Source organism: Fringilla coelebs (assembly GCF_963513975.1).
Source record: "Fringilla coelebs genome assembly, chromosome: 1".
In the NCBI taxonomy this organism is placed as follows: domain Eukaryota; kingdom Metazoa; phylum Chordata; class Aves; order Passeriformes; family Fringillidae; genus Fringilla; species Fringilla coelebs.
The window spans coordinates 4,684,230-4,707,811 of NC_140028.1; the positions used below are offsets into that span (position 1 = coordinate 4,684,230).

The following is a 23,582-nucleotide window of genomic DNA, read 5'->3' on the forward strand; positions in this document are numbered from 1 at the left end:
TTGTAATACTGGTATTTTCACCAAATTATTTTTGCCTTCTTCAACCATTGCAGTGGAATAGTTCTTCTTCATCTCCTACCTGTTCTCTGCCCCCCTTTGTCTTTCATCTTCACCTCTCTCTTGACCAGATATTGAAAATCAGTAAATGTTATTGAATAGTTTAGCAGCAGAGGCTTAGAAGTGTCACTTTTAGACTGTGAACCCCAAGAAAAACTAAACCCCTGCCAAAACCAGAAAAAAATAAGCCCAGACTGATTTATTCTGTCTTAATGTGTAAAAGGAACTCAAAAATCATTTAAACAGCAGTAGCAGGAGGACTCAGAGGGAAGTAAGGGCTCCATGGTTGGAAGAGTGGATGAGGAAATGCTTGGCAGGGAAGAAAGGGGTAGCAAGTTCTGCAGCTTTGGCAGCAGCAAGGAGAAATTATTAAGTTGGTGAAGCAGCCTCTGGTGACAACTTACTTGCCTTTGAAAAATTAACTCAAACCTCTGTACAAATACACTGTTCAGAAATGATCATGTATCAATTTCCTAGCTTCTAACACAGGCATGTCTGAGAAAAGAGACAAATTCCTTTGATGATCTTTGGATGTTAAACTATACATGAGAACTTAAACTGTGTGAAAGAAAATAGTTTTCAAAAAACTTGAAAAATAAGGCCTGAGTTATGGGACAGCTTTAATTTTCTTAGTTTTTGTTGGTTTGTTTTTTTTTTTAAACCTACGTATATGAACCCTTTAAAGGATCAGAATATATACAGTGTAGGTTTTTTGGATGTGTTCATAGATGGGAATTCATTGATTTCAGGCCTTTCTGAGTATGGGAATCATCATCTTGCACTGGCATCTATTGGCTTGATAAATGTAGTCTGTGAAAAGGCTGCCAAAGCTGCATATCTGTATTTTCATCTGAACTTTTTGGAAGCCCCAAGGTTTATATTTGACCTTTGGAGCAAGTCCAGGGGAGGCTATTAAGTTGATCATGGGGCTGGAGCACCTTGGCTGTGGAGACAGACCAGGAGAGTTGGGGCTGTTCAACCTTGAGGGGAGGAGGCTCCAGTGCCTGAAGGGGCTACAAGAGAGTTGAGGAGGGATTTGGGACAAGGGCCTGGAGTGACAGGATGAGGGGGAGCCACCTTAAGATGAAGGACAGAAGGTTTAGATTAGATATTAGGAAGAAATTCTTCCCTGTGAGGGTGGTGAGGCCCTGGCACAGGTTGCCCAGAGAGGTTGTGGATGTCCCATCCCTGGAAGTGCCCAAGGCCAGGTTGGATGGGGCTTGGAGCAACCTGGGATAGTGGAAGGTGTCCTTGCCCATGGCAGGGGTTGAAATGAGATGATGTTGAAGCTCCCTTCCAACCAAACCATTCCATAATTCTGTATTTCAGCTTCAATAACAGAGGCAAAAAGGGAAGCTTTTATGGATGTTCTTAAAGTAAAAAAAAAAAAACCCATCAGTATTTCAGTCTCTTTGGACTGCATCTCCTACTTGTGACTCTCTCAGGAGAATGTGTGAGCATGACTGTTGTCTACAGCCTGTCCTTATGTTTCTTCAGTATCCACTGCATTAGAGACTTTTAGAGAATCTTTTAATACCAGTTTATGCATCCTCATGGATCTTGTAAGTATTGATCAGGCTCTCATCTGGAGTCCTGCCTTTTTTAGGTTCCCTTCACAAGGCTCCTGCTCTGCCCCTTCATTATTTTAGTTGTGCTTCTCTGGACTTGAGGACAGTGCAGATGATGTTCTGGAAATTCCATTGACTTTTCTATTGGACCTTGGGGTAAAATAGAAAAAACTTAATCAATAATTAAGTTTTTTCTATTTTTCTATTCTCTGCTGGCAAGGTGTTGTGTGATGCTGAAGACACCTACCCCTTGCCTTTAGTAAGCATTAACAGAACCTCTTCCAAGTCACAAAGATCCCAAAGATCCAGTTTCAGGCTAAAATTGGTAACCTGATGAAATACTGTTGTCTTTGTTTGGAATATTTAATCATTTTATCCATTTGTGCAGTTTTTCCTAATGCTTGCTCCTGTTCAGTTTGTGTAGGGTTTTAAGTGTTTCCAGGCACTTCTGAGCCAGGTACCTCTGACTTGCTGCATGTTTGTGGTGTGGAAGGTATATTGTCACAACATTCAGGTTTTGTGCAGAAATATTTTCATACATACTAAAGCACACATACTCCTTGCTGAAGGAGATTGTTCTTCTGTTTTCTCTCTAGCTACTGTGAAGTATTTCTTTGAAAATAAATTCAAGCATATTAAAAGCACAGATTGCAATAGGTAAGAACTCTGTTTCCTGAAGCTCACATGCAAAGGTGTTTTAATTTCCAGATCCTTTTGGATTATGTTCTCAGGCCAAGTCAGTGCAGCATTTAAAAACTGCATGTGTTCAAGTGCATCCCCCCTCTCCAATTAATATTCCTGTATGTTCTAGTAGAGACTTGAAGGGGATGGATTGATGCCTCTATGTGTGTGGTGTTAGCTTATGGAGGTGTCGTGTTTGTGTAACACCAGCTTAATTTATTACCACCTGCTGTTTCTGCAAATGGTGAGATTGTCACACACAAATTGCATATTTCATCACTGTGATGGTGGGAATTGATTTATTGTTTCCAGAGAAATAATTGAATAGAAGAAAAATGCACTGTAAAGTAAGTTGCATCTTTATGAGCTTCTTACTTAATACCTGTCCATTATCAAATATATTCTAAAAAGGTGCAGTAAATTCTTGTGGGGCTATTGAAACCTGCTGACTTGATGTCTTCAGGTGGGCCTGAATTTCTCCACCATGAAGATGTTAAACCAGTCACCCCTGTCTCCTTTGCTCCCTGCCATGATGAGGATATGCTCATGCTGGTGGTTTGGGGCCTCTGCTGCTGGGTCTGTGCTAATTCACCACAGATGGGCTGTCACAGAACCTGCAAAGACTCAATTTTACTTCTGGTTTTGAAATGTGTAGCAGTTGAACTAGATATTTCTGATATTTTTGACCCCGCTCCCTGTTGTTTGAAATTAGGTAACTGCCAGTAACAAATAAATATCTGGGTTATCTCAGGTGGGATGGGATGGACTAGATGGAGTAACCCAAACAGTTGCTTCAGTGGAAAAGGCTGATGAGGGTTTTGGCACAAGCTGTGCTGTATTTATGGCTCGTGTGTTGCAAAGCATGATGAGGTTTTGACCCAGGATGTCTCCTGTCGGGGAGGTTGGAGAGGAGATGACAACAGTGCCACATGCACTGTGGTTGGTTATTCTTGTGGTGTTCCTGCATGATTCCTTCCACAATTGGAAATGACAAAACTGATGAAGCTTAATTGTACTGAAGCTTGTCTTGCTTTAGGGGATTGAACCCACCTCTTCCAGGTTCTAATTAATTTTTCTACCACAGATCCAATATTTTATCCTTTTAAGCGCTAAATTCCACTTTCAGAGAACTCTCTTGAAGGAAGCCCTAAATTAAGTGTATTTTGACTGGGTAATACCAGTTGGAATGGCTTTCTTCCCCTGGTTTAAAAACTTGAGGAAGTAGTGACTCAGTTGGAAGTAGAATGGTCTAATTGCAGCTGTTACCTTCTTCAGCTCAGAACTTTTAAGCCTTTTGGTCATTTGTGTCTCATGCAAAGCCAGATTTTTAGCTGATCTGACATACATAGTGGAGATGGTTCTAGGAAAAATGAATTACTTTTCCTAACATCAGTTCTTTGGTAAGCTGTTGTCTGACTCCTCTGTGTTTACTGCATGTTGAAGAAAGCCCCAAAACACACATTCTGAACCCACTTTATATTGTAATGGAGTTATTTAAGTGAGAGCTTTTTCCTTAAAATTGTGAAGTCCTTATTTCTCAGTACAGCATAAATGTCAAACTTCAGGACCTGTGATATATTAGACATGCTTTCATTAATCTAAAGAAGGGTTCAGTAGCCCTGTGTTAGTAGATTGAAGGTAAAAGACTGAAAAATGCTTTGGGTGGACACCAAAGGTGTTTTCTTGGATGATGCCAATTTTCAGAGCTTTTCAGTGTCGATGATTCTATTCAGAGATTTGATGATGCGTTCACTGGAAAACCCCACCAGAAACCTCAGAGCTTCATCGGGATTGAAAAGAGCAATGTGCACAGCACAGAAGTCCCTGTTTTTCTGGAGAGTGTGGGAACAAGGGACCCTGTCCAAGGGACAATTCCAGCTGCAGTGAGGTGGTGAGTCCTGGGTTTGGATTCAGCCCTACACAGCACGTCAGGAGCATCCACCTGGGATGAAAGCGCTGGTGGGGAATCCATAAATTGTGTTCTGATACAAAGCAGTGTGGAATCATTGGTGCTGACTCCAGAACTCTGAAGAGGCCCCTGATCTGTTTGGAGTGGATGAGGTGTTTTAAATTGCTTTTTAAATTGCCTATTAAGGTTTTATTATGTTTTGTTGGTTTTTGCTTTATTTTTAATAAAAAAATCTTGAAGTGGTCCATACAGTGTATGTTTATCTGCTTCTAGCTTGACTTAGCCAGAGTACAGAGTAAAGAATCATGTTTTTCTTCATTTCTACCTATACACCACAGGCTGTTACTGGCTTTGAAAAACACCTGAGCCAGAATAGGCATGAAGAAAACTTTTTACAGGTCATTGAATTTTGTAATAGGCCATTGCCCTGCAAGCACAGCGAGGCTGTTGTCCTGATGTTCCTTCTGAGCACTTAAGTGCCTTTTATCTGCCAGTTAAAATTATTAAAGGGGGTTAAACATTAAAAGGTAGTTGGAACATTTTGAATTATAGACTGGGATGGTGTCATTCAGTAATATAAAACCAGGAAATCCCAGGTAAAATCGAATGGTGGCCAAAGCCAAATGTGTTAAGCCTTGACAGTGTGCAGCTGGGATACCTCATTGCTCTCCTCTGTTGCCTCTAGTTTCAGGGACTTCTGGTTTTTAATTTCAGAGAAGCACCCTTGCATCATCACCAATTCTTATAAGTTTTTACTATTCTAGAAGGACAGTAAACTCTTCCTGTTTGTATTTGCTTCTAAAGGTGTTTGGAAGAAGAGCTGGGCTATGTGGGTTCTCCTTGGAGCAGTATTTCAGACAGGAGTGTTAGAAAAGATTATTTGAATTCACACAGCTTCGTTCAATCTCTTATTTCAATTTTCATAGGAAGGGCTGCTGCCAACAAGTAGTGCAGCTGCAAAATACACAGAAATTAATTTAAATCTTTATTTTAAAATTGCACAGTTATTACTTGCTCACTTGTCTGGTGCCTTTTGAAATAAAACTGCACCCCTCTAATTCTCTAGAGTTTGCTAGAAGCAGGCAACAGAAAATGCAAGGGGAGATTAGTGTTTATTTGAATTTCAGTGGTGCCAAGGGACCACAGTGAAAGTTCAGAGTGCTGTTGAAAAATTAGGCAAGTATCTAACTGGATACTGTGTTCTAATTAAAGCTTGTACAGACATTGATTTTCTTGTATTCCCAACACAACTGATGTTTCCTCACTATTTAATTTTTTAATATTAAAAATAGAAAACGATGCTAACTCCAAAGGGAATCGCTGATAGCACAGATTATGTAATGTTACAATAAAATTGGGTTAAACTGAGAATTTAAAGGTACATTAGGACTTAATCCTGTGGGATTTTTAGTGAGAAGGATGAGTGGTGTTTTCAATGCAGGGTGGAGGAGTACAAGACTTCTTGGGATATTTGGAAAATTGCTTCTTGACAGGACAAACGTTTAACCATTGGTCTGTCCTCTGAAACCTTCTCAATCCTGTCATCCCAAGGTGCAGCTACCCCAGTAACAGCACTCAGCAAAATGCACTCTGAGTTCTTCAGCAACCTTTGACCGTAGCAGCTATACAGGGAATATGCTGTGGTTTCATTTAATTTAGGTGATACATTAATTAATTTGTACTTTATTTATTATTGATTTTTAGTGAGTTATACTTGTCTTACATTTGCAGGCCCAGGATTGTCATATTGCTTCACTTCATGTGGGTCTTGTAGTTCATGCCGTGACTGAATTCCTCCTTCATGCTTCCTTGAATGTTTAATCTCCTAAAACATTATTATAATTGAAATAAATGTTCCCATATTGGCAATCTGTATTGCTAAACTTGTTTTGACTTTGGTCTGTATTATCTTTCAGCTGTATTGAGACATAGATTTAGTAACTGTTCAGGCAATATTCCCTGAGGGGAAAAAAATGAAATTGCCAGTAGTGGTTTTCCATATCATGCTGATACAGTGAAGTACTTGGTGAGATAATTTAGGCCAAAGTAGGTACCAAGAATTGGATTTTAAAATTGTTTTAATGTGTCTGGCTTTATACTTTTACCTGAGAGCCTTGATAAATGCTTTTGACTACAAATACTGCACTTAAAAATACAAATATTTGGAGGAGGAGGGAGAAAGCAGTGGCCAGGAAGGGATTAAAAAGAGGCAGCAAGAGAAATAAATAAATAAATATGTTCTTGGATGTAGTCATAGCAAATATTACCAAAACCAGTGAACGTAGCTGAAAGGCAGGGTAAAGTGGAACAAAGGATTGCTCCTTTTTTCTTCTGCTTTTTGAACATCAGCATTAACTGAAAGAAGAAGTACAAGGAAAATAAACTCAGCAGGGAACAAACAGGGACATTCCAATGTGACTTGCTGAAATAGCTGAAATTACTGGATGTCTTTGAAGGCTAAAGTGATGATAAAAGGAAAAAATAGCCCTTCTCCTTTCTTTTTGCATCTGTCCCTCATGTGGAATCACAAACCTAATGGTTTTCTCCAGGTTTCAACCTCAAATGTGTAACAAGATGTTGACATCAAGGAAATGCAAAAAGGACTTGTCACACACCTGGCACGTTTGCTGCTCCTCTGCTGTGGTGTGGGTGTGTTTGTATCAGGTGATGGAGTACCAAAAGTCAGCAATGTGCTAACTCTCACCACAGACCCCAGAAATACAGGCTTTTTCATGGGGGTAGTAGTTAAAATTGTACTTTACACCTTTCCTGTCTGTGAGGTTGAGATAGTCAAGTTAATATTTGCAAGGTGAGTTACAGCAGGATTTAATACAAGCTGTGAAAATGGATTGAGCTTGAAATGCACGAGATGTTTACTCTCTGATGTGATATGTATTCTGGATAATTCATGATTTTAGAGTGTGAAATAAATCCTTAATTTAGTTTTTTTGCCAAATAACAAAATTTCAGATGTTGCAAGGCACCTGTGGAGATTTATCCTCCTCTGCCTCTGCTCTGAGCAGGGTCAGCCTACAGCAGGTTGCTCAGGACTGTGTCCAGCTGTGTTTTGAATATCCACAGATGGAGAATCCACAACCTCTGGGCAACCTGTTGCAGTGTTCAGCCACCTGTGTAGTGTGTATTTGCTTTCTCTTACTACTACTTTCTCTTACTACTCAAAATGGGAATTCCTATTTTGTCCCTTCATGCCCATTGCTTCATGTCCTCACTGGGCACCATTGGGAGCAGTCTGGCTCCATCTTTACTGGTATTTATACACATTTGGAAGATCCCCCTGAGCTTTTTTTCCCAGGCAAACAATTCCATTTCTCTACGCCTTTCCCTGTATGACAGACACTGAAATTCCTGACCTGTTTTTGTGGTCCTTCATTGGACTGTCTCCATAATGTCCATGTCTCTCTTGCCAGGATGGTAACAAAGCCCAGGAGCCTGGTGGTTGCAAGGACCTTTTGCTGGCTCATGGTTGGCTTGGTGTCCACCAAGACATCCAGGTTCTCTGGAAAGCTGCTTTCCAGTCTGTCCTGTAAAGCAGCGTTTTTTGTCAAAGGTGCAAGCAATCTAAATTTAATCTTTTATTTACTTTAATAATTAAGTAATATTTGAAAGTATTTTAAGTCTTGCAGAAGGATTATTACGCCAGGACCAGAGAACGAAATGAACTCTGAATCCTTACTGTATTTTTATAGATTCTTAGCTTTTCTAACAGATTTTATAGATTCTTTCAGATTTGTATAGGTTTGAATTTAGATGGACCAAGCTGTTTTGCAGAAATGCCACCTGGAAGGGGCTTTAACTCATAGATGTCGATGCCTTCAAGCTTTAGATGGGGATCAGAATGTGGGGGTTATAGAATAATAAGATTTCATGGTATCTACAAAGGACAACGTGGAGTCACAGTGTGAATAATGTGAATAATTACAGCTTGGTTCCTTGTAATGTGAACTTGTTAGCACTGCATTGTTGGCCATCAGCCAACACTAATAAGAGAAAGTGTTGTTTATTTTTTTAATTATTTTTTATTATCAAACTGCTGATGTTGAAGGCATTATTTGCATTGAAACCATTTTCCTTATGACTCTACTATCACTCTATTAACCAATTTGCAGTTAATTGATTTAAATATTTTTTAATGACTTTTGACTGTCTCATTAGTGGAAATGATTTAATTTCTGAGTACTCAAAGCTCATAGTGAAACGTGACTTAGAACTTTGATTGTGCTACTGGAAGTCATAACAGTGAGTTTGTTTCTGATATAGTCAGCAAATGTGGGAATGTGTCAGGAGGACTCACATTGAGAGGAAATGACTTCTAGGCAGATTCAACTTGCCTAAATCTCAGGTACTCCCACCACAGTAAAGAAAAGTGTCTTGTGTTGTAGTCTGGTAACAACTGCAGCATCTCAGCAGAGCCACTCAGTATCACCAGGCCAGGGCTGGTTTGCTTTGCTCCTCCCCCAATCTTGGAATAGTCCTTGACCTTACTGAGAAATCACAGGGATTTCTCTGAAGTGCAAGCACTGGGAGAACAATAGTCTTTCCCCTTGGAAAGACTAAGGGATGCTGGCACAGAGCCTTGCATACAAAGAAATTTGACCATGCTTGACTTTAGACCATTAGCTTTTTACACCACAATATCCAATAAAATACAGTAGAATTAAGTCATAGAATCATGGAATAGTTTTGGTTGGGACAGAGCTTGAAGATCCTCTAGTTCCAGCCTCCCTTCCATGAGCAAGAGCTCCTTCCCCTAGACCAGGTTCCTCTGTCCAAAATTTCTGATTTATATGCAATCTAAATCTGCCTTTTTTTAGTTGACTGTAGCTTGTTTCTGGCCCATGGTAGCACACACTACCTGTCTATTTAATACCAAGAGGATTAAAGCTGCTCATTTAAACCAAGATTGTAATTGCAGCATTACTCACCAGTCTGGTTTGAATTTAGAACAGCCCAAATAAGCATCGTGGTGTTGTTATCTGAGCTTTCTTTGTATCGTAAAACAACCCGGCAGCTCTTGTAAAATAGTTGTTTAACAGCAGCTGTGTTCTACAAAGTTTTGGCCTGGGGCAGAGTTTTACAGTCACATTACAAGCTTAAACCCAGGGGCTGGTTTTAATGGGAATGTTAATAGTCCATAACCAGAGATATGGCATGTGTTTCTATACCTGGAGCTATCAGATTTATTGCTGCTTTGGTGCTCCATAAAGTAAATATTGGGCTTTTTAAAAGAAGTTGTAAGGAACCAATGATGATCAAATTCTGAAGGAAAGCTGCTATTCTCATTTTGTGGAGGGGGTTGTTTTATTTTGAAAAACCTCTGTGAAATATAACCTTGTGAAAACTGACCCTGTACCCAGTACTGTCAGTCTGGTGTCTAATTCCACATTTTGATGAATATGGAAACATCATAATAGTGTTTTGCCTGTCCATTGAAATGACACCTTGTAAGAGCACTTCAGTGTGTAGGTACTGGAGTCTTGCCTTGCTTTCCTGTTTGCTGCTCCCAGGGGATGGAGATTGTCCATATTTAAGCCTGTGGCTAGACATCTAAATGCTTGGTTTGGTGTTTCCCCGATAGCTTTTCTCCCTCGATAGCTGTTCTTCAGTCACATAAAAGCTGATGAATGTGTGTATTAAGTGACTGGAGTGTGGTGAATGCATACTAAAGCAGGCCTTCTTTTGCTTCTCTGTGAAGAAATGACTCATTTTTGCTTTGTGTTGTAGCAATTCTCCCTGCTGTCTGCTTATGTAAACTTTAAATAAAGCTCAGCAGTTTCACCAGTGACCTTGAGGTAGGGTGGGTTGTTCTGAAGGATACAGAGCATCCTGCACAAGGTCAGTGGCCTTGTGTGAGCCTGAAAACTGCAATTTCATTCCTAACAATTGGAAGATGGCCTTCATCTGCCTGAATTTGTCCTGATGAAACTCCCTACCCTGCAGCCCTTTGGGGTTTAGCAATGGCTATTTTAACCTTATGGGAAAGGAGTCCTGCAGTTTGGAGCTTGTACAGTCTTGTTGTCTTGGTGTTAGTGTGCCAGAGGGGAGATTTTGGTGCTTGTTTCAGCTTTAAAGTCAATGTTTGTGTAAAAACAGCTCTCCTTTGGTGAGAAGTCAAAGATTTGCTGAGAGGCTGCTGTCATTTCTAGATCTGTGTCTGTTCTTGTGAGAGGTGAAGAGGAGGAGAGGCTTTAATGTGGGTCTAAGGTTGGCTTAATTCATTTGTATTGATGGCCAGAAAAGAGGAACAATGAAGCTGTAGTGGTTCCTTGAGTTTTCCCAGAGATGGGAAACTCTGGCAAGTGGGGGAAGTCCCTCAGGGGTGAGACACTGTGGGAGTGTTGGGAGAAGCTTCTCCTTGGCTTCTCTTACCATCTTCCCTGAGGGCAGGACATTTGAGGCCTTTTGTCTGTCCAGTGTAAGTTCCTACCTTTCCCTTGCATGAATGCAATTCAACCATTTATTCAAGATGTAAAGACATCCTGCCCAGATGGGCTGTTGTTTCCTCTCTATCTGGTGGGTCTGAATTTCATAGGTGCTTAATACTTCCAGTCAGGCTTTAGCCTCACAAATGTTATCTACAATCTGAAGATTTCAAGCCTTGAATTGCTGATGCTAATTCCTGTTAGCTGAGCTCATGGTGTGTTTTGACTGTGGCTGGTGTTGCTGGAGGGGAGATGCTCTCCCTCACCCTGATTGCTGCTGCTTCTGCTTCTCTTCCTGTTTGGCAGCTCCAGCCATGGAACTAAGCCAGTCCTGAAAACCAAATCACCTGGGTTTTTGTTTTTGGTTTGTTTTTTTTTTTCCCCCAATCGTTTTCTGAGCCAGTTTTTGGGGAGGTCAGCAGAGCCCCGTGGCAGGTGGTAGGGTGATGATGACTGAAGCTCTGAGGGGCAGGCAGGCATTACAGGAGCTCAGCTGGAAGCAGGGGTCTCTCTTGTGCCTCTCAGTGAGGTAAACCAGGGCTCAGGCGTTCAGTTTCCTACCAGCAAGGCGGTCAGAGCACTATGCCAAAAAGATCAAGTTTAGTTTATTTTTAACTTCACATTTTCAGAACTGCCTCACTGTTAGGAGAAGGAGGTAGGGAAAGCTCTGTGCACTTGTCCAAGGCCTGGAGCAGAGCCCTGCAGTCCTTTGCTCTCTGCAGCCAGCAGACTGGAATGATGCTCTAGGCTGGCAGGCAGGGAGGAGGTGCTCTTTGCTCTTTTTCTTTTGGACTGCATTGATTTCTCAGACACCATCTGCTTGTGGCTGACTAATTAGGAGCAGTAGCCAAGAGGCAATTTTCTTCTTTCTCCTTTGACATGCAGACTCGTACCACTGTCTGTGCCTTTTGCCATCAGACTTTGAAATCAGGCTGGTGGAAAATAAAACTTAGCTACTTGTTCAGGAATTGCTGAGAGGGGGGATAGCTGTGATCTAAATGGTTCCTCACTGAATAATGAACTTCAATCTGGGTGGGTTTGTGTGCCACTGGTTCCCAAACCAGCACAAAAGGAGCGAAGATTCCATTGTTTTAGCCTTGAAACCGGAGAGCCTGGTGTTGGTGTGTGACTTCTTAGAGGAGAGCCTCCAGTTCAGTGCTGGGGTTTCCTGATGCCTCTTTAGAGGCTTGTTGTAGAGCCAGACTTGGTGGATTCTAGGGATGAAAACTGTTTGAACTGAAAGCTGTCAGAGACCTGGGTTAAGTCACGGAGAAACAAATGGAAGAGGTTTTGCTAAAGATACCACTTCTGTAAATAACTGTGGTGTTCAAGTTCAGATCACTTGCTCCAAGGGGCTTTCAGTTTCTCTGGTGGTCATCTGAGTAGGTTTTTATGTTTGTAGATACATAAATATTTTAGTTGCTTTCCAAAAAGGAAGCGAATCTTCGCGGTTTTCTGGTAAATGCTTTGTATGAAGAAGTATAAGATTCATGTATAACTAAAATTAATTTCTTTCTTTTTTTCCCTTTCCCTAGAATATGACAGATACCTAGCATCTAGCAAAACCATGGCAGCAGCTTACCTTGACCCAAACTTGAATCACACCCCAAGTTCAGGTGCAAAGAGTCACCTCAGTACTGGGATGGAACGTTCCCCAGGGGCCATGGAACGAGTCCTGAAGGTTTTCCACTACTTTGAAATCAACAGTGAGCCGACCACGTGGGCCAGCAATATCCGGCATGGAGACGCCACTGATGTCCGAGTGAGTCCCTTTTCAGCATTCTTATGTCATCCTTAGGTGAAGTGTTGTCTTCAAAAATGGGAGGTAAAAATCTGGAAGCAAACAAATGCAAATGTTTCATGGTTTGTTTTAAAATAATCTTGACCCGTTGTAAATTTTGCATAAATTCAGGAACTTGAAGTGGTGCCAACCTGTGTGACACCTCGAGGTGGGAATGAGGGCGGGGATGAAAGTGACATTAAATGACATTTTGCATGTTGTAAAGAAATAATAAGAAACTAATGTATTTAACTGTAAAATGTGTGTATTTATGTGCTTAAAATGTTTAAATATAATGTGTACATCACTTAGGAGAAGAATTACTGTTTGGAAACTTATTCTCCTGTAGTGGGGGAAAATGGAGCTCTGAAGAGACCCTTTTCCCCCCCCAAACAGTCTGTCCGTTCTCTCCCCCTGCTAGTCACTTGCTACTTGTGTTTTTACAATAGTGTCCTTCAGTTCATCTGTGGAAAAAACCCAAAAGTTGTGACTTCTTAAAGAATAAGTATCTGTAATCTTAAGAGTTCTGTGGAAATGTTATATATGCATGAGAACACTTTATTGTGAACTTATGTCTTCTCTAATGCTAAGATCTTACCTTTTCTGCATTTATGCTTTAAATTTTTGAGGTTTTGTGGTATCTAAACTGTAACTAAGCCTAGTTTAGCATGTCAAATGCTTTTGTGGTTTGCTTGTTTTTTAATTATCCTCTAAGAGCAGAATCTTGCAGGGTGGTAGGTGGTGTGTGGGGTTTTCTGCTGTGAGGTACTTGCTGTTGAAGCAGGTCCCCATCTGCTCCTTCCTTCCAACAGTTCTTCAAATTCCACTGCAAAGATATGATTGTGCTGGAGAGAGAGAGTTGTCATGGAGTGAAGGAGACTTGTTTTCTCCTTCTGTCCTCTGTTAAGTTTCCTTTGTGCAAGAGAAAATGAAATTAATAAAAAGCCATGGAGAGTTTTGAATGCTTATCTCCCTTTCCTGCTGTTTATTTCCGGCATGGCTGCACGTGCAAAGGGCCCAAGAGAATTCCTCAGTGGAGGAGGTCTTGTGATCCCTAACACAGACCTGTGAAATCCAAGGATTTTCATTGGTGATGATCAGAAAATCTGTCTCTTGTCAATTCAATAAGCTCCTATCTGTGTTTGGGGATAATGTGGTGAGTGGACAGATCAGAGGTTCAGCAACAGAAATCATTATCATCAATTGCTTACATTTTTTAATGTGGAGTAAAGATTTTTTGGGCACCACTTGAAATGTTTTTGCTCCCTGACTTAAGTATTAATGGTTTGCTATCTCTAATCTGCTGATTTGTTTCATAAAGTGCATTACTTGGTACAAGAGGAGTAAAACTATGTCTCAGTACATTTTTAACCTTGCAAACCTCTCCTGTGGGTAAATGTCCAGGGCTCTTAATGTGGTACTTGAAATGAAGGCTGTCTTTCCAGAGAAGTATGTAAGACCCTGGAAAACAAAAGTAGATATTAGATATGGTTTTTTTTCCAGCTCAGGAATACCTGTGGTTCTGGACTTTAAGGATACAAAACTTGGAGTTGCTAAGAAATTCAGTGCTGAGTTCAGTTGGCAGTTGTATACTGTTTTTGAAAGCAAGAATATGCCATTTTTTAATAAAAGCAGGATCAAAAGAACAGGCATGTAGCAGTTATTTGAGGCTTGCCTTAATTTTTAATTTTTACATGTACTTTTAATTTGATGGATCTTCCAAAAAGAATGGGATTTTTGTATTGTTCTGATGGGTAGCTGTTAAACTTCCTTCTTTTAGCAAATGTCCTTCTTTTGTTATTTTGTTCAACTGGGACAGTGACTGTTGAATGTGAATGTGCAGGTAATAAAGGTCTAGCACTGATGTATTACCATGACATTTATTTTAGAAACAGTAAACCCTTGTTGGAGTACAAGCCTACATTCCATTGGAATGACTGCTGTTCGACCAAGCTGAATAATTTAAGATTAAAATAGCCTGTAAGGTTTTTATGCCTCCTTTTGTGGAGGAGACTCTGCCATTTCTTCTGAATTACAGCCTGAGGGAGGAGACTGGAGCTGGGTTTGTTCCCAAGGAGCTCTGAAGGAATATTCAAAGGTGAATGTCTTTGAGACAGCTCTGCAATTAAAAGGAAAAGAAATAAGGTCTTCCAAGACTACTCCCTGGTCAGCACAGCTGCTGGTGATAGCTGGGGAACATTTCCAGTATTTGGGGTACATTCCCAGTGTTAGGAGTCAGACTTGGTCAGAAATCTCCAGATGAGCCAATTAAAGGTGCTTCTGCTGCTAAAGCCAGAGGACTTTATGGAATGTCCCCAGGGAAAGTAAAGTTGGAATTTTCTTTCCTGATCTGTGGTCCTAACAAAGTGCAGTTTGCCTTTGTGAATGAACGATGTGTTTGACAGTCAAAGCAGTGATAAAAAGGCCTTTTCCTCTCAAAAAAAAAAAAAAAAAAAAAAAAAAAAAAAGGAGGAAAAAAAAAGATACAATATCCTAGAGTGTAGAGTAGAAACAGTGACTTAGCTATACTTTCTACAAAATTCTTTGGTCATGGAGGGAAACACTTTTCATTAAAAATCAGGTGGTTAAGCTCATATGAACAGAACTCAGCTTTCTGTAGGAGTCCTTTAAAAGGCTGGACTGTGATTTCCTTGCTGTTTGTTTTATAATGTCTTTCACCAAGACAGCAGTGTGGCTACAGGTAGGCTTTGCTTTGAGGAGAACTTTGAGCTGTGGACCTCTGCTTATTCTGGATGGATTTAGTCCCTCAAAGTCTGCTGTTTCCTCAGAGGAATGAAGGCTGTGCTCTGCAGTGGATGCAAGAGCAGCTTCTCAATTCTGGGAAGTGCTTTCTTGGATTTCAAAGAACTGGCATGGTCTCATTACCCTTTTTCTTTAGTATTATACTAAAGACATGCTTCATTTCCAAAAGAAAGAAAAGGCTTTTCTGAATGTGCAAACAGTGGTCTCCTCCTGTGAATGTGTATGTAGACACAGCCAAACATTTGCCAGGGGAAGAAAAGTTGTTTATCTTCCTTGTTTATCTTGGTATGGCTTGTTTGGATGTGGTGCCTAGGTGCTTGTGCACAAAGGGATTTCCAGGCTTTGGCCTTGGAGAGAATGCAGGGCATTCTCTGCCCTGCTCACAGCCTCAGGTGTGGCATGTGAGGAGGTGGGTGTTGCTGAGATGGAATTTTTTGGTCTCAAGTGCACCCTGAAAGTAAACACTGCCACTGGGTCTTGATCAGCACTTAGGAGAAAATCACCTCTGTTTTCAGATGTAGTTGAAGCAGAATTGTAACTATAATTAAGGAAAAAGGAAAAAAAAAAAGACTGCAATGCATGTTGCAGATTGAATGGGTAGAGAAGATCTGGGATTTTTAGAAAATGGGCATTGGGAAAGCTTGTGTGAGTCCTTACAGGTGGCTTTTGATGAAGTGCAGATCTTCTGTGCAGTCTCCTTTCCCACCCCAGAGGTGCCCAGCTTGCATCAATTACACCGTTAAAGCTTGTCCTTGATCCTTAACTGGTAGTTGTGAGAGGTAAAGTCATTATTTATGTGGAAATAACAACCACAAATCTCACACCAGGTTATTGCCAGCCATGGGTCGCACCTTGATTATCAGAAAGGTTTTTTTTCTTCCAATTTTGTTATACTGTCTAAAACCTAAGCTGGATAGAGATAGAATTAAAACTTTTAACCTTTTAGATTGGTCCTTATTTTTGTAGTTGGAGAGAAGCATGGTTAGAGCTCTTGAACAAATAAAGATAATGTTTGGGGTTCTTTTAACCTGTTCACAATTCAAATGTCCTTTTCTTCCTTTTCTATGCAGTACCACCTTGAAATGTCAGGTTCCTTAATGTTGACAGAATAAGAACTCAAAAAGCTGAATTTAACAAGTACATCCTTAGCTAAGGGGAAGGATATTATCTAACTTAAAAAAAAAAAAAACAAAAAAACAACGACAAACTAAATGCAAGGAGCATTGGCTACATCTCATCCCGTTTGCAAAAAGACCAGAGCAAATTCATCAGCTTCCCTGCCCACCTGCAAAACCCTGCTCCTCACAGGTGGAAGGCATGTGTGCAGGTTGGAAGGTTGTGTATTCTGGTCTGTTCCCTAAGCTGAATGCTTTAGGGGAAGGGCTGAAGCGCATTCAGCTGGGTCTTCACTAAAGCAGTTAATTGAGCCGGTTACTGTGTCCTATGTGTTGCATCTTCTCTCCAGTTTGCCTCTCCATTCTATCCATGCTGTATTTTCACCTCTTGGTGCAAGAGAGCAGAGTGTTTGAGTGGAGATCCAGTTTGTGGTGGAGGAATGGAAAGATCCTGTAGTGCACAGGTCTGCAATTCAGATGCTATCCTGGTGAAGACACGTGTTTCATTGGCAGCTGGGCCAGCTTCCTTCTTGCTGTTTGTTTTCTCATGCTGCCACCATAGCTGTGCTGGCATAGGTAGTGTGACTGTTTTGGCAAACTCAATCCAAGTTTAAATGAATGATTGTTTTGCTGTTGTTTTAAATCCAGATCAGTTCTGTAATCTTGTTAGCTGCATTGTCTTGCAGACTGACACAGCTGAGAAGGTCGGGGGGAGAGACGAAATGCCTGTTTATGCTGGCAGCGGGCTGCTACTGCACCACGAGGGGACAGAGTATTAAAGCCTTATTGATGAATATCCCTTGTCATCCTCAGCAGCATTCCTGGTTTCCAGACATTTCCCAAGAAGGATATTGCCTGTTCTGAAAAAGGGCAAGGGGCTTGTCAGTCCAACCTCAGTTCCGGATTCCACCCGCTCACCTCCAAGACTCCGTCTTTTTCAAACCCGTGTTATTTAGAGCCAATATCTGGGCAAAAGGTGCCAGACATCTACTGTGGCTACTCTGTAGCAGATCTGGGCTACACAATTCTGATCCAGGCTACTGACAGGAGCCAGTAGTTGAACTCACTGCTACCCAACTATGGAATGGCCAGATGTGCTTTATTGCTGCTCAGTTCTTCCCAAGCCAGAAGCTTAAGAGTGGGCCAGAGCTGTAGGAAAGTGGGCATGGGGTGGAGCTGCAATCTGTAGAGGAGATGCAAATATTTTAATTGGATGAGTTTTTATCTACTGGGTTTCTTTTTTAAAACAGATTCCTACTAGATTTAAATAGATTCTTACCAGATTTAGTAACAGGGGAGCAGCTTGGTCACACAAAGCTCTGTGGAAAGAGGCTCTGAGTGCTGGCAGGAGTCAAAGCTGGATTAGTATTTTTGGTGAAGTCAGCTCTGTACAGCAATGGTTGCATATTCAGATCTCATTTCTATGTGTTTACAGTGATTAATGTGCTTTGAGGCACTGGAATTATTTGATGTATAGAAGCAGACTGGAGCGCAGCGATTCAAACATCAAATAGATGTGTGTAAAAAATGTATAAAATCATTCCTGGTCTACTATAAGAGCTAGAAAACTGGTGTGATTTACCTTTTTTCCCCTTCTTTTTCTCTGCTGTGTGCCTGCATGAATTGTACCAGATGACAAGTCATGGTTATGTGGTTATTGTGTAGGTGCCTCCCTTCTGAGAACCTGAGAAAGGTAGCAAGAATTCAAAATTATGGATCTTGAAATGTAAACAAAAAGTTGTATGGTATAGTGATAATCAGTATACTATGACAAAAGTACCCTTGGGCTTTGGAATGCCTGTTTTACTTGTGCAAAATACTCTTGATATCCTTAGATGAAACACACATGCAAAATAACATTCTAAACCTAACCTAAATAGCCCTTTGACATTTTTCTGAAAAATCTAGATCTGCAGATGGCTTCAAGTCAGTGTCCTGCATCAGTGTTTAACTGTACAAAAACTGGATCCAAGGGAGCTCTTAGACTTTGCCAGAGCATCTGAGGATAGGGAGTAGTAAAATATAGAATCACAGAAAAATCTGGGTTAGAAAGGACATTCTAAGGTTGTCTATTCCAGCCCTGCTGCAATGAGCAGGGACATTATCAACTAGATCAGGTTGCTCAGAGCCCAGTCTAACCTGGCCTTGAGTGTTTCTGGGGATGGAGCATCCACCACATCTCTGGGCAGCCTGGTCCAGTAAAAAAAACTTCTTAATAATATCTAACCTAAACCTGTTCTCTTTCTATTTAAAGCCATTTGCCTGTATCCTATCACTTCATTCCCTTGCAAAAATACCCCCTCCAGCTCTCTTGGAGCCCCTTTAGGCATTGAAAGGGGCTCTCAGTTCTCCCTGGAGCTTCTCTTCTCCAGGCTTAGCAGCCCCAGCTTTGTCAGCCTGGCTCCATGGGGGAGCTGCTCCATCTCTCTGATAGTCTTGGTTTCCTCCTCTGGACCTGCTCCAAGAGCTCCCTGTCCTTCCTGTGCTGGGCCCCCAGAGATGGATGCAGCTCTGCAGGTGGGGTCTCACCAGAGGGAACAGAGGGGCAGAGTCCCCTCCCTTGCCCTGCTGCCCACACTCCTTTGAATGTTAAGCTTCTGCAAAGCTAAATTTATTGTCAGCTTTTAAAACAGCATTGCATTAATTTGGGAAGTGTGCAGTAGGATCAGAAAAGTGCTGATTAATCCAAGAAGACTGGAAAGCAGGGCTGTACCAGCTCTGCTCTGTCAGTGCTGTCAGTGTGTGCTTGCAAGGTTCCTTGTGGAATTCTGTGTGGGTGTGGAGAGGTGTTTGGGATGACAGATCTGAGTATGGTTGAAAATGAAAGGCTCTGAGGCACTTGGGTGGATGTGTTGCTTGAGCTGAGGTGTCTCTGTGCTGGAATGCTGACAGGATCCTGGCCAGCAGGACAGCCTGTGTTCAGGCTGTGGTTTCAGTATGAACTTGTTGGGCTTCAGGGGCAGAGTTCTTGTGCAGCCTCATCAGTTTCCCAGTCTTGTTTATCATATGATATACGAATGTGCTTGCTGGATAAGCACAGTAATGAGAAAAAAGGAATGAGGGCTTTGTGCTTTGACTGTCAGTGTTATCAGAGGACAGCCCAGATTTTGGTGTAGTGGGCACATTCTAGGGTTCTCCTGTATGGAAACAATAAATTAATTTTCATCAGACCTTTGCCATTTACTTTTGTTCAGCTTTTCATTTAAGCCCCCCATATAAATCTGTCATCCAGAGTTACAATACTTGATATATAAATAGTGTTTGACATATTTGAAGTGCTGCACAAACATTAGCACGCTGTGCCTGTGTCAGAGTTGCTACTTCAAGACTTTTTGTGGTGCAAGAAACTTTCTCCTTCCAACTAAATAAGGAAATTAGGTTTGTAGTCACACTGGGAGTATATTATTCTGTCTTCAGTTTATTCATAGCAGCACATCAGTCTTGTTAATTTACAAGCAATCAATTCATTTTCACTCATTTACAGAAGCAAAGTATTATTGATACATACTGGGAGAGCCAAGGGTACTGTGTGCCTTTCGGCCTTTCTCTGGTCTGTCTTGATTCTTCTACATTCTCCTAAATATACTGTACTGTAAATTCTAATTTTGGGCATATATGCCTAATTTAGGGCAAATATTAATCTATTTTTTAAATTAGCTGTGATGCATATCTGTGTTTCTTTAGACAAGTGAGTAAAAATGAGTACTATCCAGTTTTCTACCTAAAGAAAAAGCTTTTTCTTCTCTCCAGGGTAAAGGGAGTGAAAGGTCACCTATCCCTTGCCTGTTATTGATAAGAAATTCCTCTGAAGGCTTCCCACTGTCTCTTGCTCAGCTGTACTAGTCTGTTTTATGTTCAGAATGTAAATGTCAGCTTCAGAAACCTAATTAAAATCAATGTGATTACAGTAAACCACATTCAAGTGGCAGATGATTGTGTGACTGCCTTGCAGTTGTAGGGAGCTGCTCACAGACACGTGAAAATTCCTCAGAGGAATTTATATTCATGTAGGGATCCCCTGTACCCAAAGTGAAATCTCATTCTGAAGTAGTTTTCTGCTGGAGTCCAGCTCTCCAACAGGTACTTCTAGCTGTGATTGATTTGAGGTCACAAGTTTGTGGTCCAGGTTGAAACTGATGGTCCTTACCTGTTTTTTTCCACTCAGCAATCCATCTGAGGAGTTTCCTGAGCTGGTTGCACTAGAGTCTGGAGAGATTTCAGATTTTCTTGGCTGTGCTTCCAGCTAAAGGGTTGTGGTGACATGTCTCAGCAGGATGCTGTAGTTGCTATTGTGCAGTGCTTAAGCAGTTAAATTGTTTGTCTGGAAACTTCTGATTAAACATTCTCATCACTGCCACACAGAACATCAGGCTGCTTTGGCAGGGCTCCTCACAGAGCCACTGTGGAAGGCACAGAGGCTGTCACCCATCCTGGAGTGATGGCAGTGGCTTTGTTGGACACTCCAGGCGTCTCCAATGGCTCTGTGGAGCTTGCCCAGGACCTGAGGAAACTGAAGATGTTATTTACTACTGATGGGAGTTAAATGCACTGATCTGATGCTGGCTGCAGTGTCAGTGCAAGCCTTGGGGATTAATCTTGGAATGTTTATAAAGAGCAGCCAGGGCTGGGCAAGTCCCTGGGGCTGGATGAGGCTCCCTGTTCTGTGCTGGGTTCTCCTGATGGGACTAAATGTGTGGCTCTAAATGTTTTAAAATTCAAATCCTCTGGTTTATTAATAAAAAAGTATATAGGCAAATAGATGTTTTACTAGAGACTGCAAACCAGCCATTTTGAGTGTATAAATCACCATGTTTCCTTATTTCTCCAGTTTTTGGTTCTGACTGTGAGTTGATAGCACCTGGAATGAACTCTGCAGCTTACCTAAACCACAGCAAAGAGAAGCACTTGATGTGTTTGTTTCATATAAAGCACCACTTCTTCCTTCCTGACAATACATGGCTTTTTAGAATATGTTTTCCAACACTTGCACTTGACCTCCTGTGCACCTGTTCTGCTGTCTCCTTAGTGTTTGTGCTTTTCCTTGAGTTGAAGCATGTACTAATTGTTGCTAATTATTTTGTTGGGCTGACAACAACTACCTCACCACATACCTCACCCTTCTTACATAAATCAGAAAATATGTCTGTCATTTATTTTAGATTCTGTGATGGCTTTAGATTTTATTGATGATACAAAAAAGGCTTAAAATCTTGCTCAGTTTTGGTGGGAATTAGGACACCTGACTTCTTCAGCCCTTTTGAAATCCCAGCCTGAAGACTAGAGAGGGTCTGAGATGTCCATCTTGATTCTTTCCTGAGTAGGCACTAATGGTTTCAGCTGAGCCTTATGCATCAGTTGTCTCAGTAGTTCATGGTCATAGATAATTTTACCATAATTTTTTCCTTTCCAAAGCCGTTTCTTATCACAGCAGGCGTAACTATCATCTGAGAACACGTACCTCCATTTTCATTACCAATTGACAGTGTCAGACATGGGGGGAGGGATGGATTTCAAAAATGTAATGCTGTATGCTACATGGTCTGTGCAGGGTGGAGGCAGGGATGAAAATGAGTGAATCTCTTCTGTTTGCATAGAGAAAAGCTGGCACCATTCCCTTTGGATGAGAGCTCGCCTGCCAAAATGTTAGGCTTTACTAACTCAGCAGAGCTTGTCCTTTGGGTGAAGAAGAGGTTAAATATGCCTCTGTCTCTTCTGAGAGTACTTGGTGGTGGTGAGTGTTTCCAGGGATACAGGCAACTGCTCTTCTTTGTAGTTTGTGATACAAAGAGTCTAAATGCAGGCAAGAAACAAACTTAAACAGTTTACATGAAATGCAGATTTAAAACCTGTTCACTGACCTGATAATAGACCTTTGGAATTGCTGGGGAAGGTTGCAAAAAGTGAACTGCTTTAAGAGGAGACAGGATGAGTAATTGGAAGAGTTTCACTGTAGGCTGATGAATGACAGAAACAATGCTTGGCTTGGGAAATCCACTGGGATAAAAATAGGCTGAGGTTAGGAGAGCACTTGGGGGAAGTGTTCCCTTGTGCTTGCCTGGTGTTGCCTCATCCCTGGCACCCATCTGTGGCCTCTCTGCTCCTTCCTTGAGTTGTTTTCCCGAGGTGCCTGCAGGGAGCTGCTCGTTTGCATCAGACCTTTGTTCCCAGCAGCTCAGGCACCTTCTGGCTGTCGGGACAGGCTGTGGCTGGTGATTCTGTGGTGCTGCCAGCTGCTTGAAAGCTTGGATTTGCCCACAGTGTTGTGAAGTTTCCCTCCCACACAATACCAGCCTCTGCAAGCCTCCTGCTTGCTTTGCTGCTGTCCATCTTCCTTCAGGTCTGGGCTCGCCATCCACTTTGCACTGGATGTCCAAGCCCAGGGCATGGGAGACAAGGGAAATTTGGGGCACTGCAGGATCTGAACTAAAAAGATGCTTCTGAGGGTGCTCACATTGCTGCTCTCAGACACAGAGTCCTGCTAGGCTTGATGGAACCTCTTCTTTCTCAGTCTCCATGAACTTACTAAACGTGGCTTGTGTTTCCTTCCTGTAGGCTAGCTAGAATTTTGTTTTACATTTCTCTGTGCACTGTGTTGCTTCTGAGAGATTATTTAAAGGTTGCAGTTTGAGGAGATGTGTGAGCTGATTTAACAGCTTGATATCACCTCACCAACAGCATGATTCCACTCCTACATGTGTCATCTTCCCCCTCTATTCAGATTTAGTGCTTTCTTAATTCTCTTTTTGCAGTTAGTTTTCTGCTTGCTTAATTTGCAGAATCAGGGTTTTACACATTTTCTTTGGCGTATGAAGCAATAAATTTTGGGAAGCAATCACAGAATCATTTAGGTTGGGAAAGACTGCTTAGGTCATCAGATCCAGCTATGAGCCCAGCACCACGACCAAGTTCACCACTAAACAATGTCCTCAAGTGCCCCATCCACATGGTTTTTCAACACATCAAGGCGTGAAGACTCCACCACTTCCACAGGCCAGCCAGTTCTAAGACTTTTAGCCTTTCAGTGAGGAAATTGTTCCTAATACCCAATCTAAACCTTCCTTGGTGCAGCTTGGGGCCATTTCCTCTCATCCTGTCCCTTGTTCTCTGGGAGAAGAGTCTGACCCTCTCCTGGCTTCACCTTTCTGTCAGGGCCTTGAGGAGAGCAGTAATACTCCCCTAATCCTCCTTGTCTCCAGGCTGACAGCACCATCCTACTGAAAACCCTCTCACATAACTCGCTCCAGAAGGTCTCCTCTGGCTCCTGTAGAA

General features: G+C 41.6%; 1 protein-coding gene across 8 annotated transcripts in view; it reads left to right on the forward strand.

Annotated features, from left to right (window-relative positions):
* Positions 1-23,582, forward strand: part of PTK2 (protein tyrosine kinase 2) — a 189,561-nt gene that overhangs the window by 71,835 nt on the left and 94,144 nt on the right. For all 8 annotated transcript variants that reach the window (XM_084207209.1, XM_084207210.1, XM_084207202.1 and 5 more), the window contains one exon: positions 12,191-12,417. In XM_084207209.1, the coding sequence (XP_084063335.1) occupies positions 12,223-12,417 (195 nt within the window). In that variant the 5' untranslated portion in view covers positions 12,191-12,222. The remainder of the gene's footprint in view (positions 1-12,190; positions 12,418-23,582) is intronic.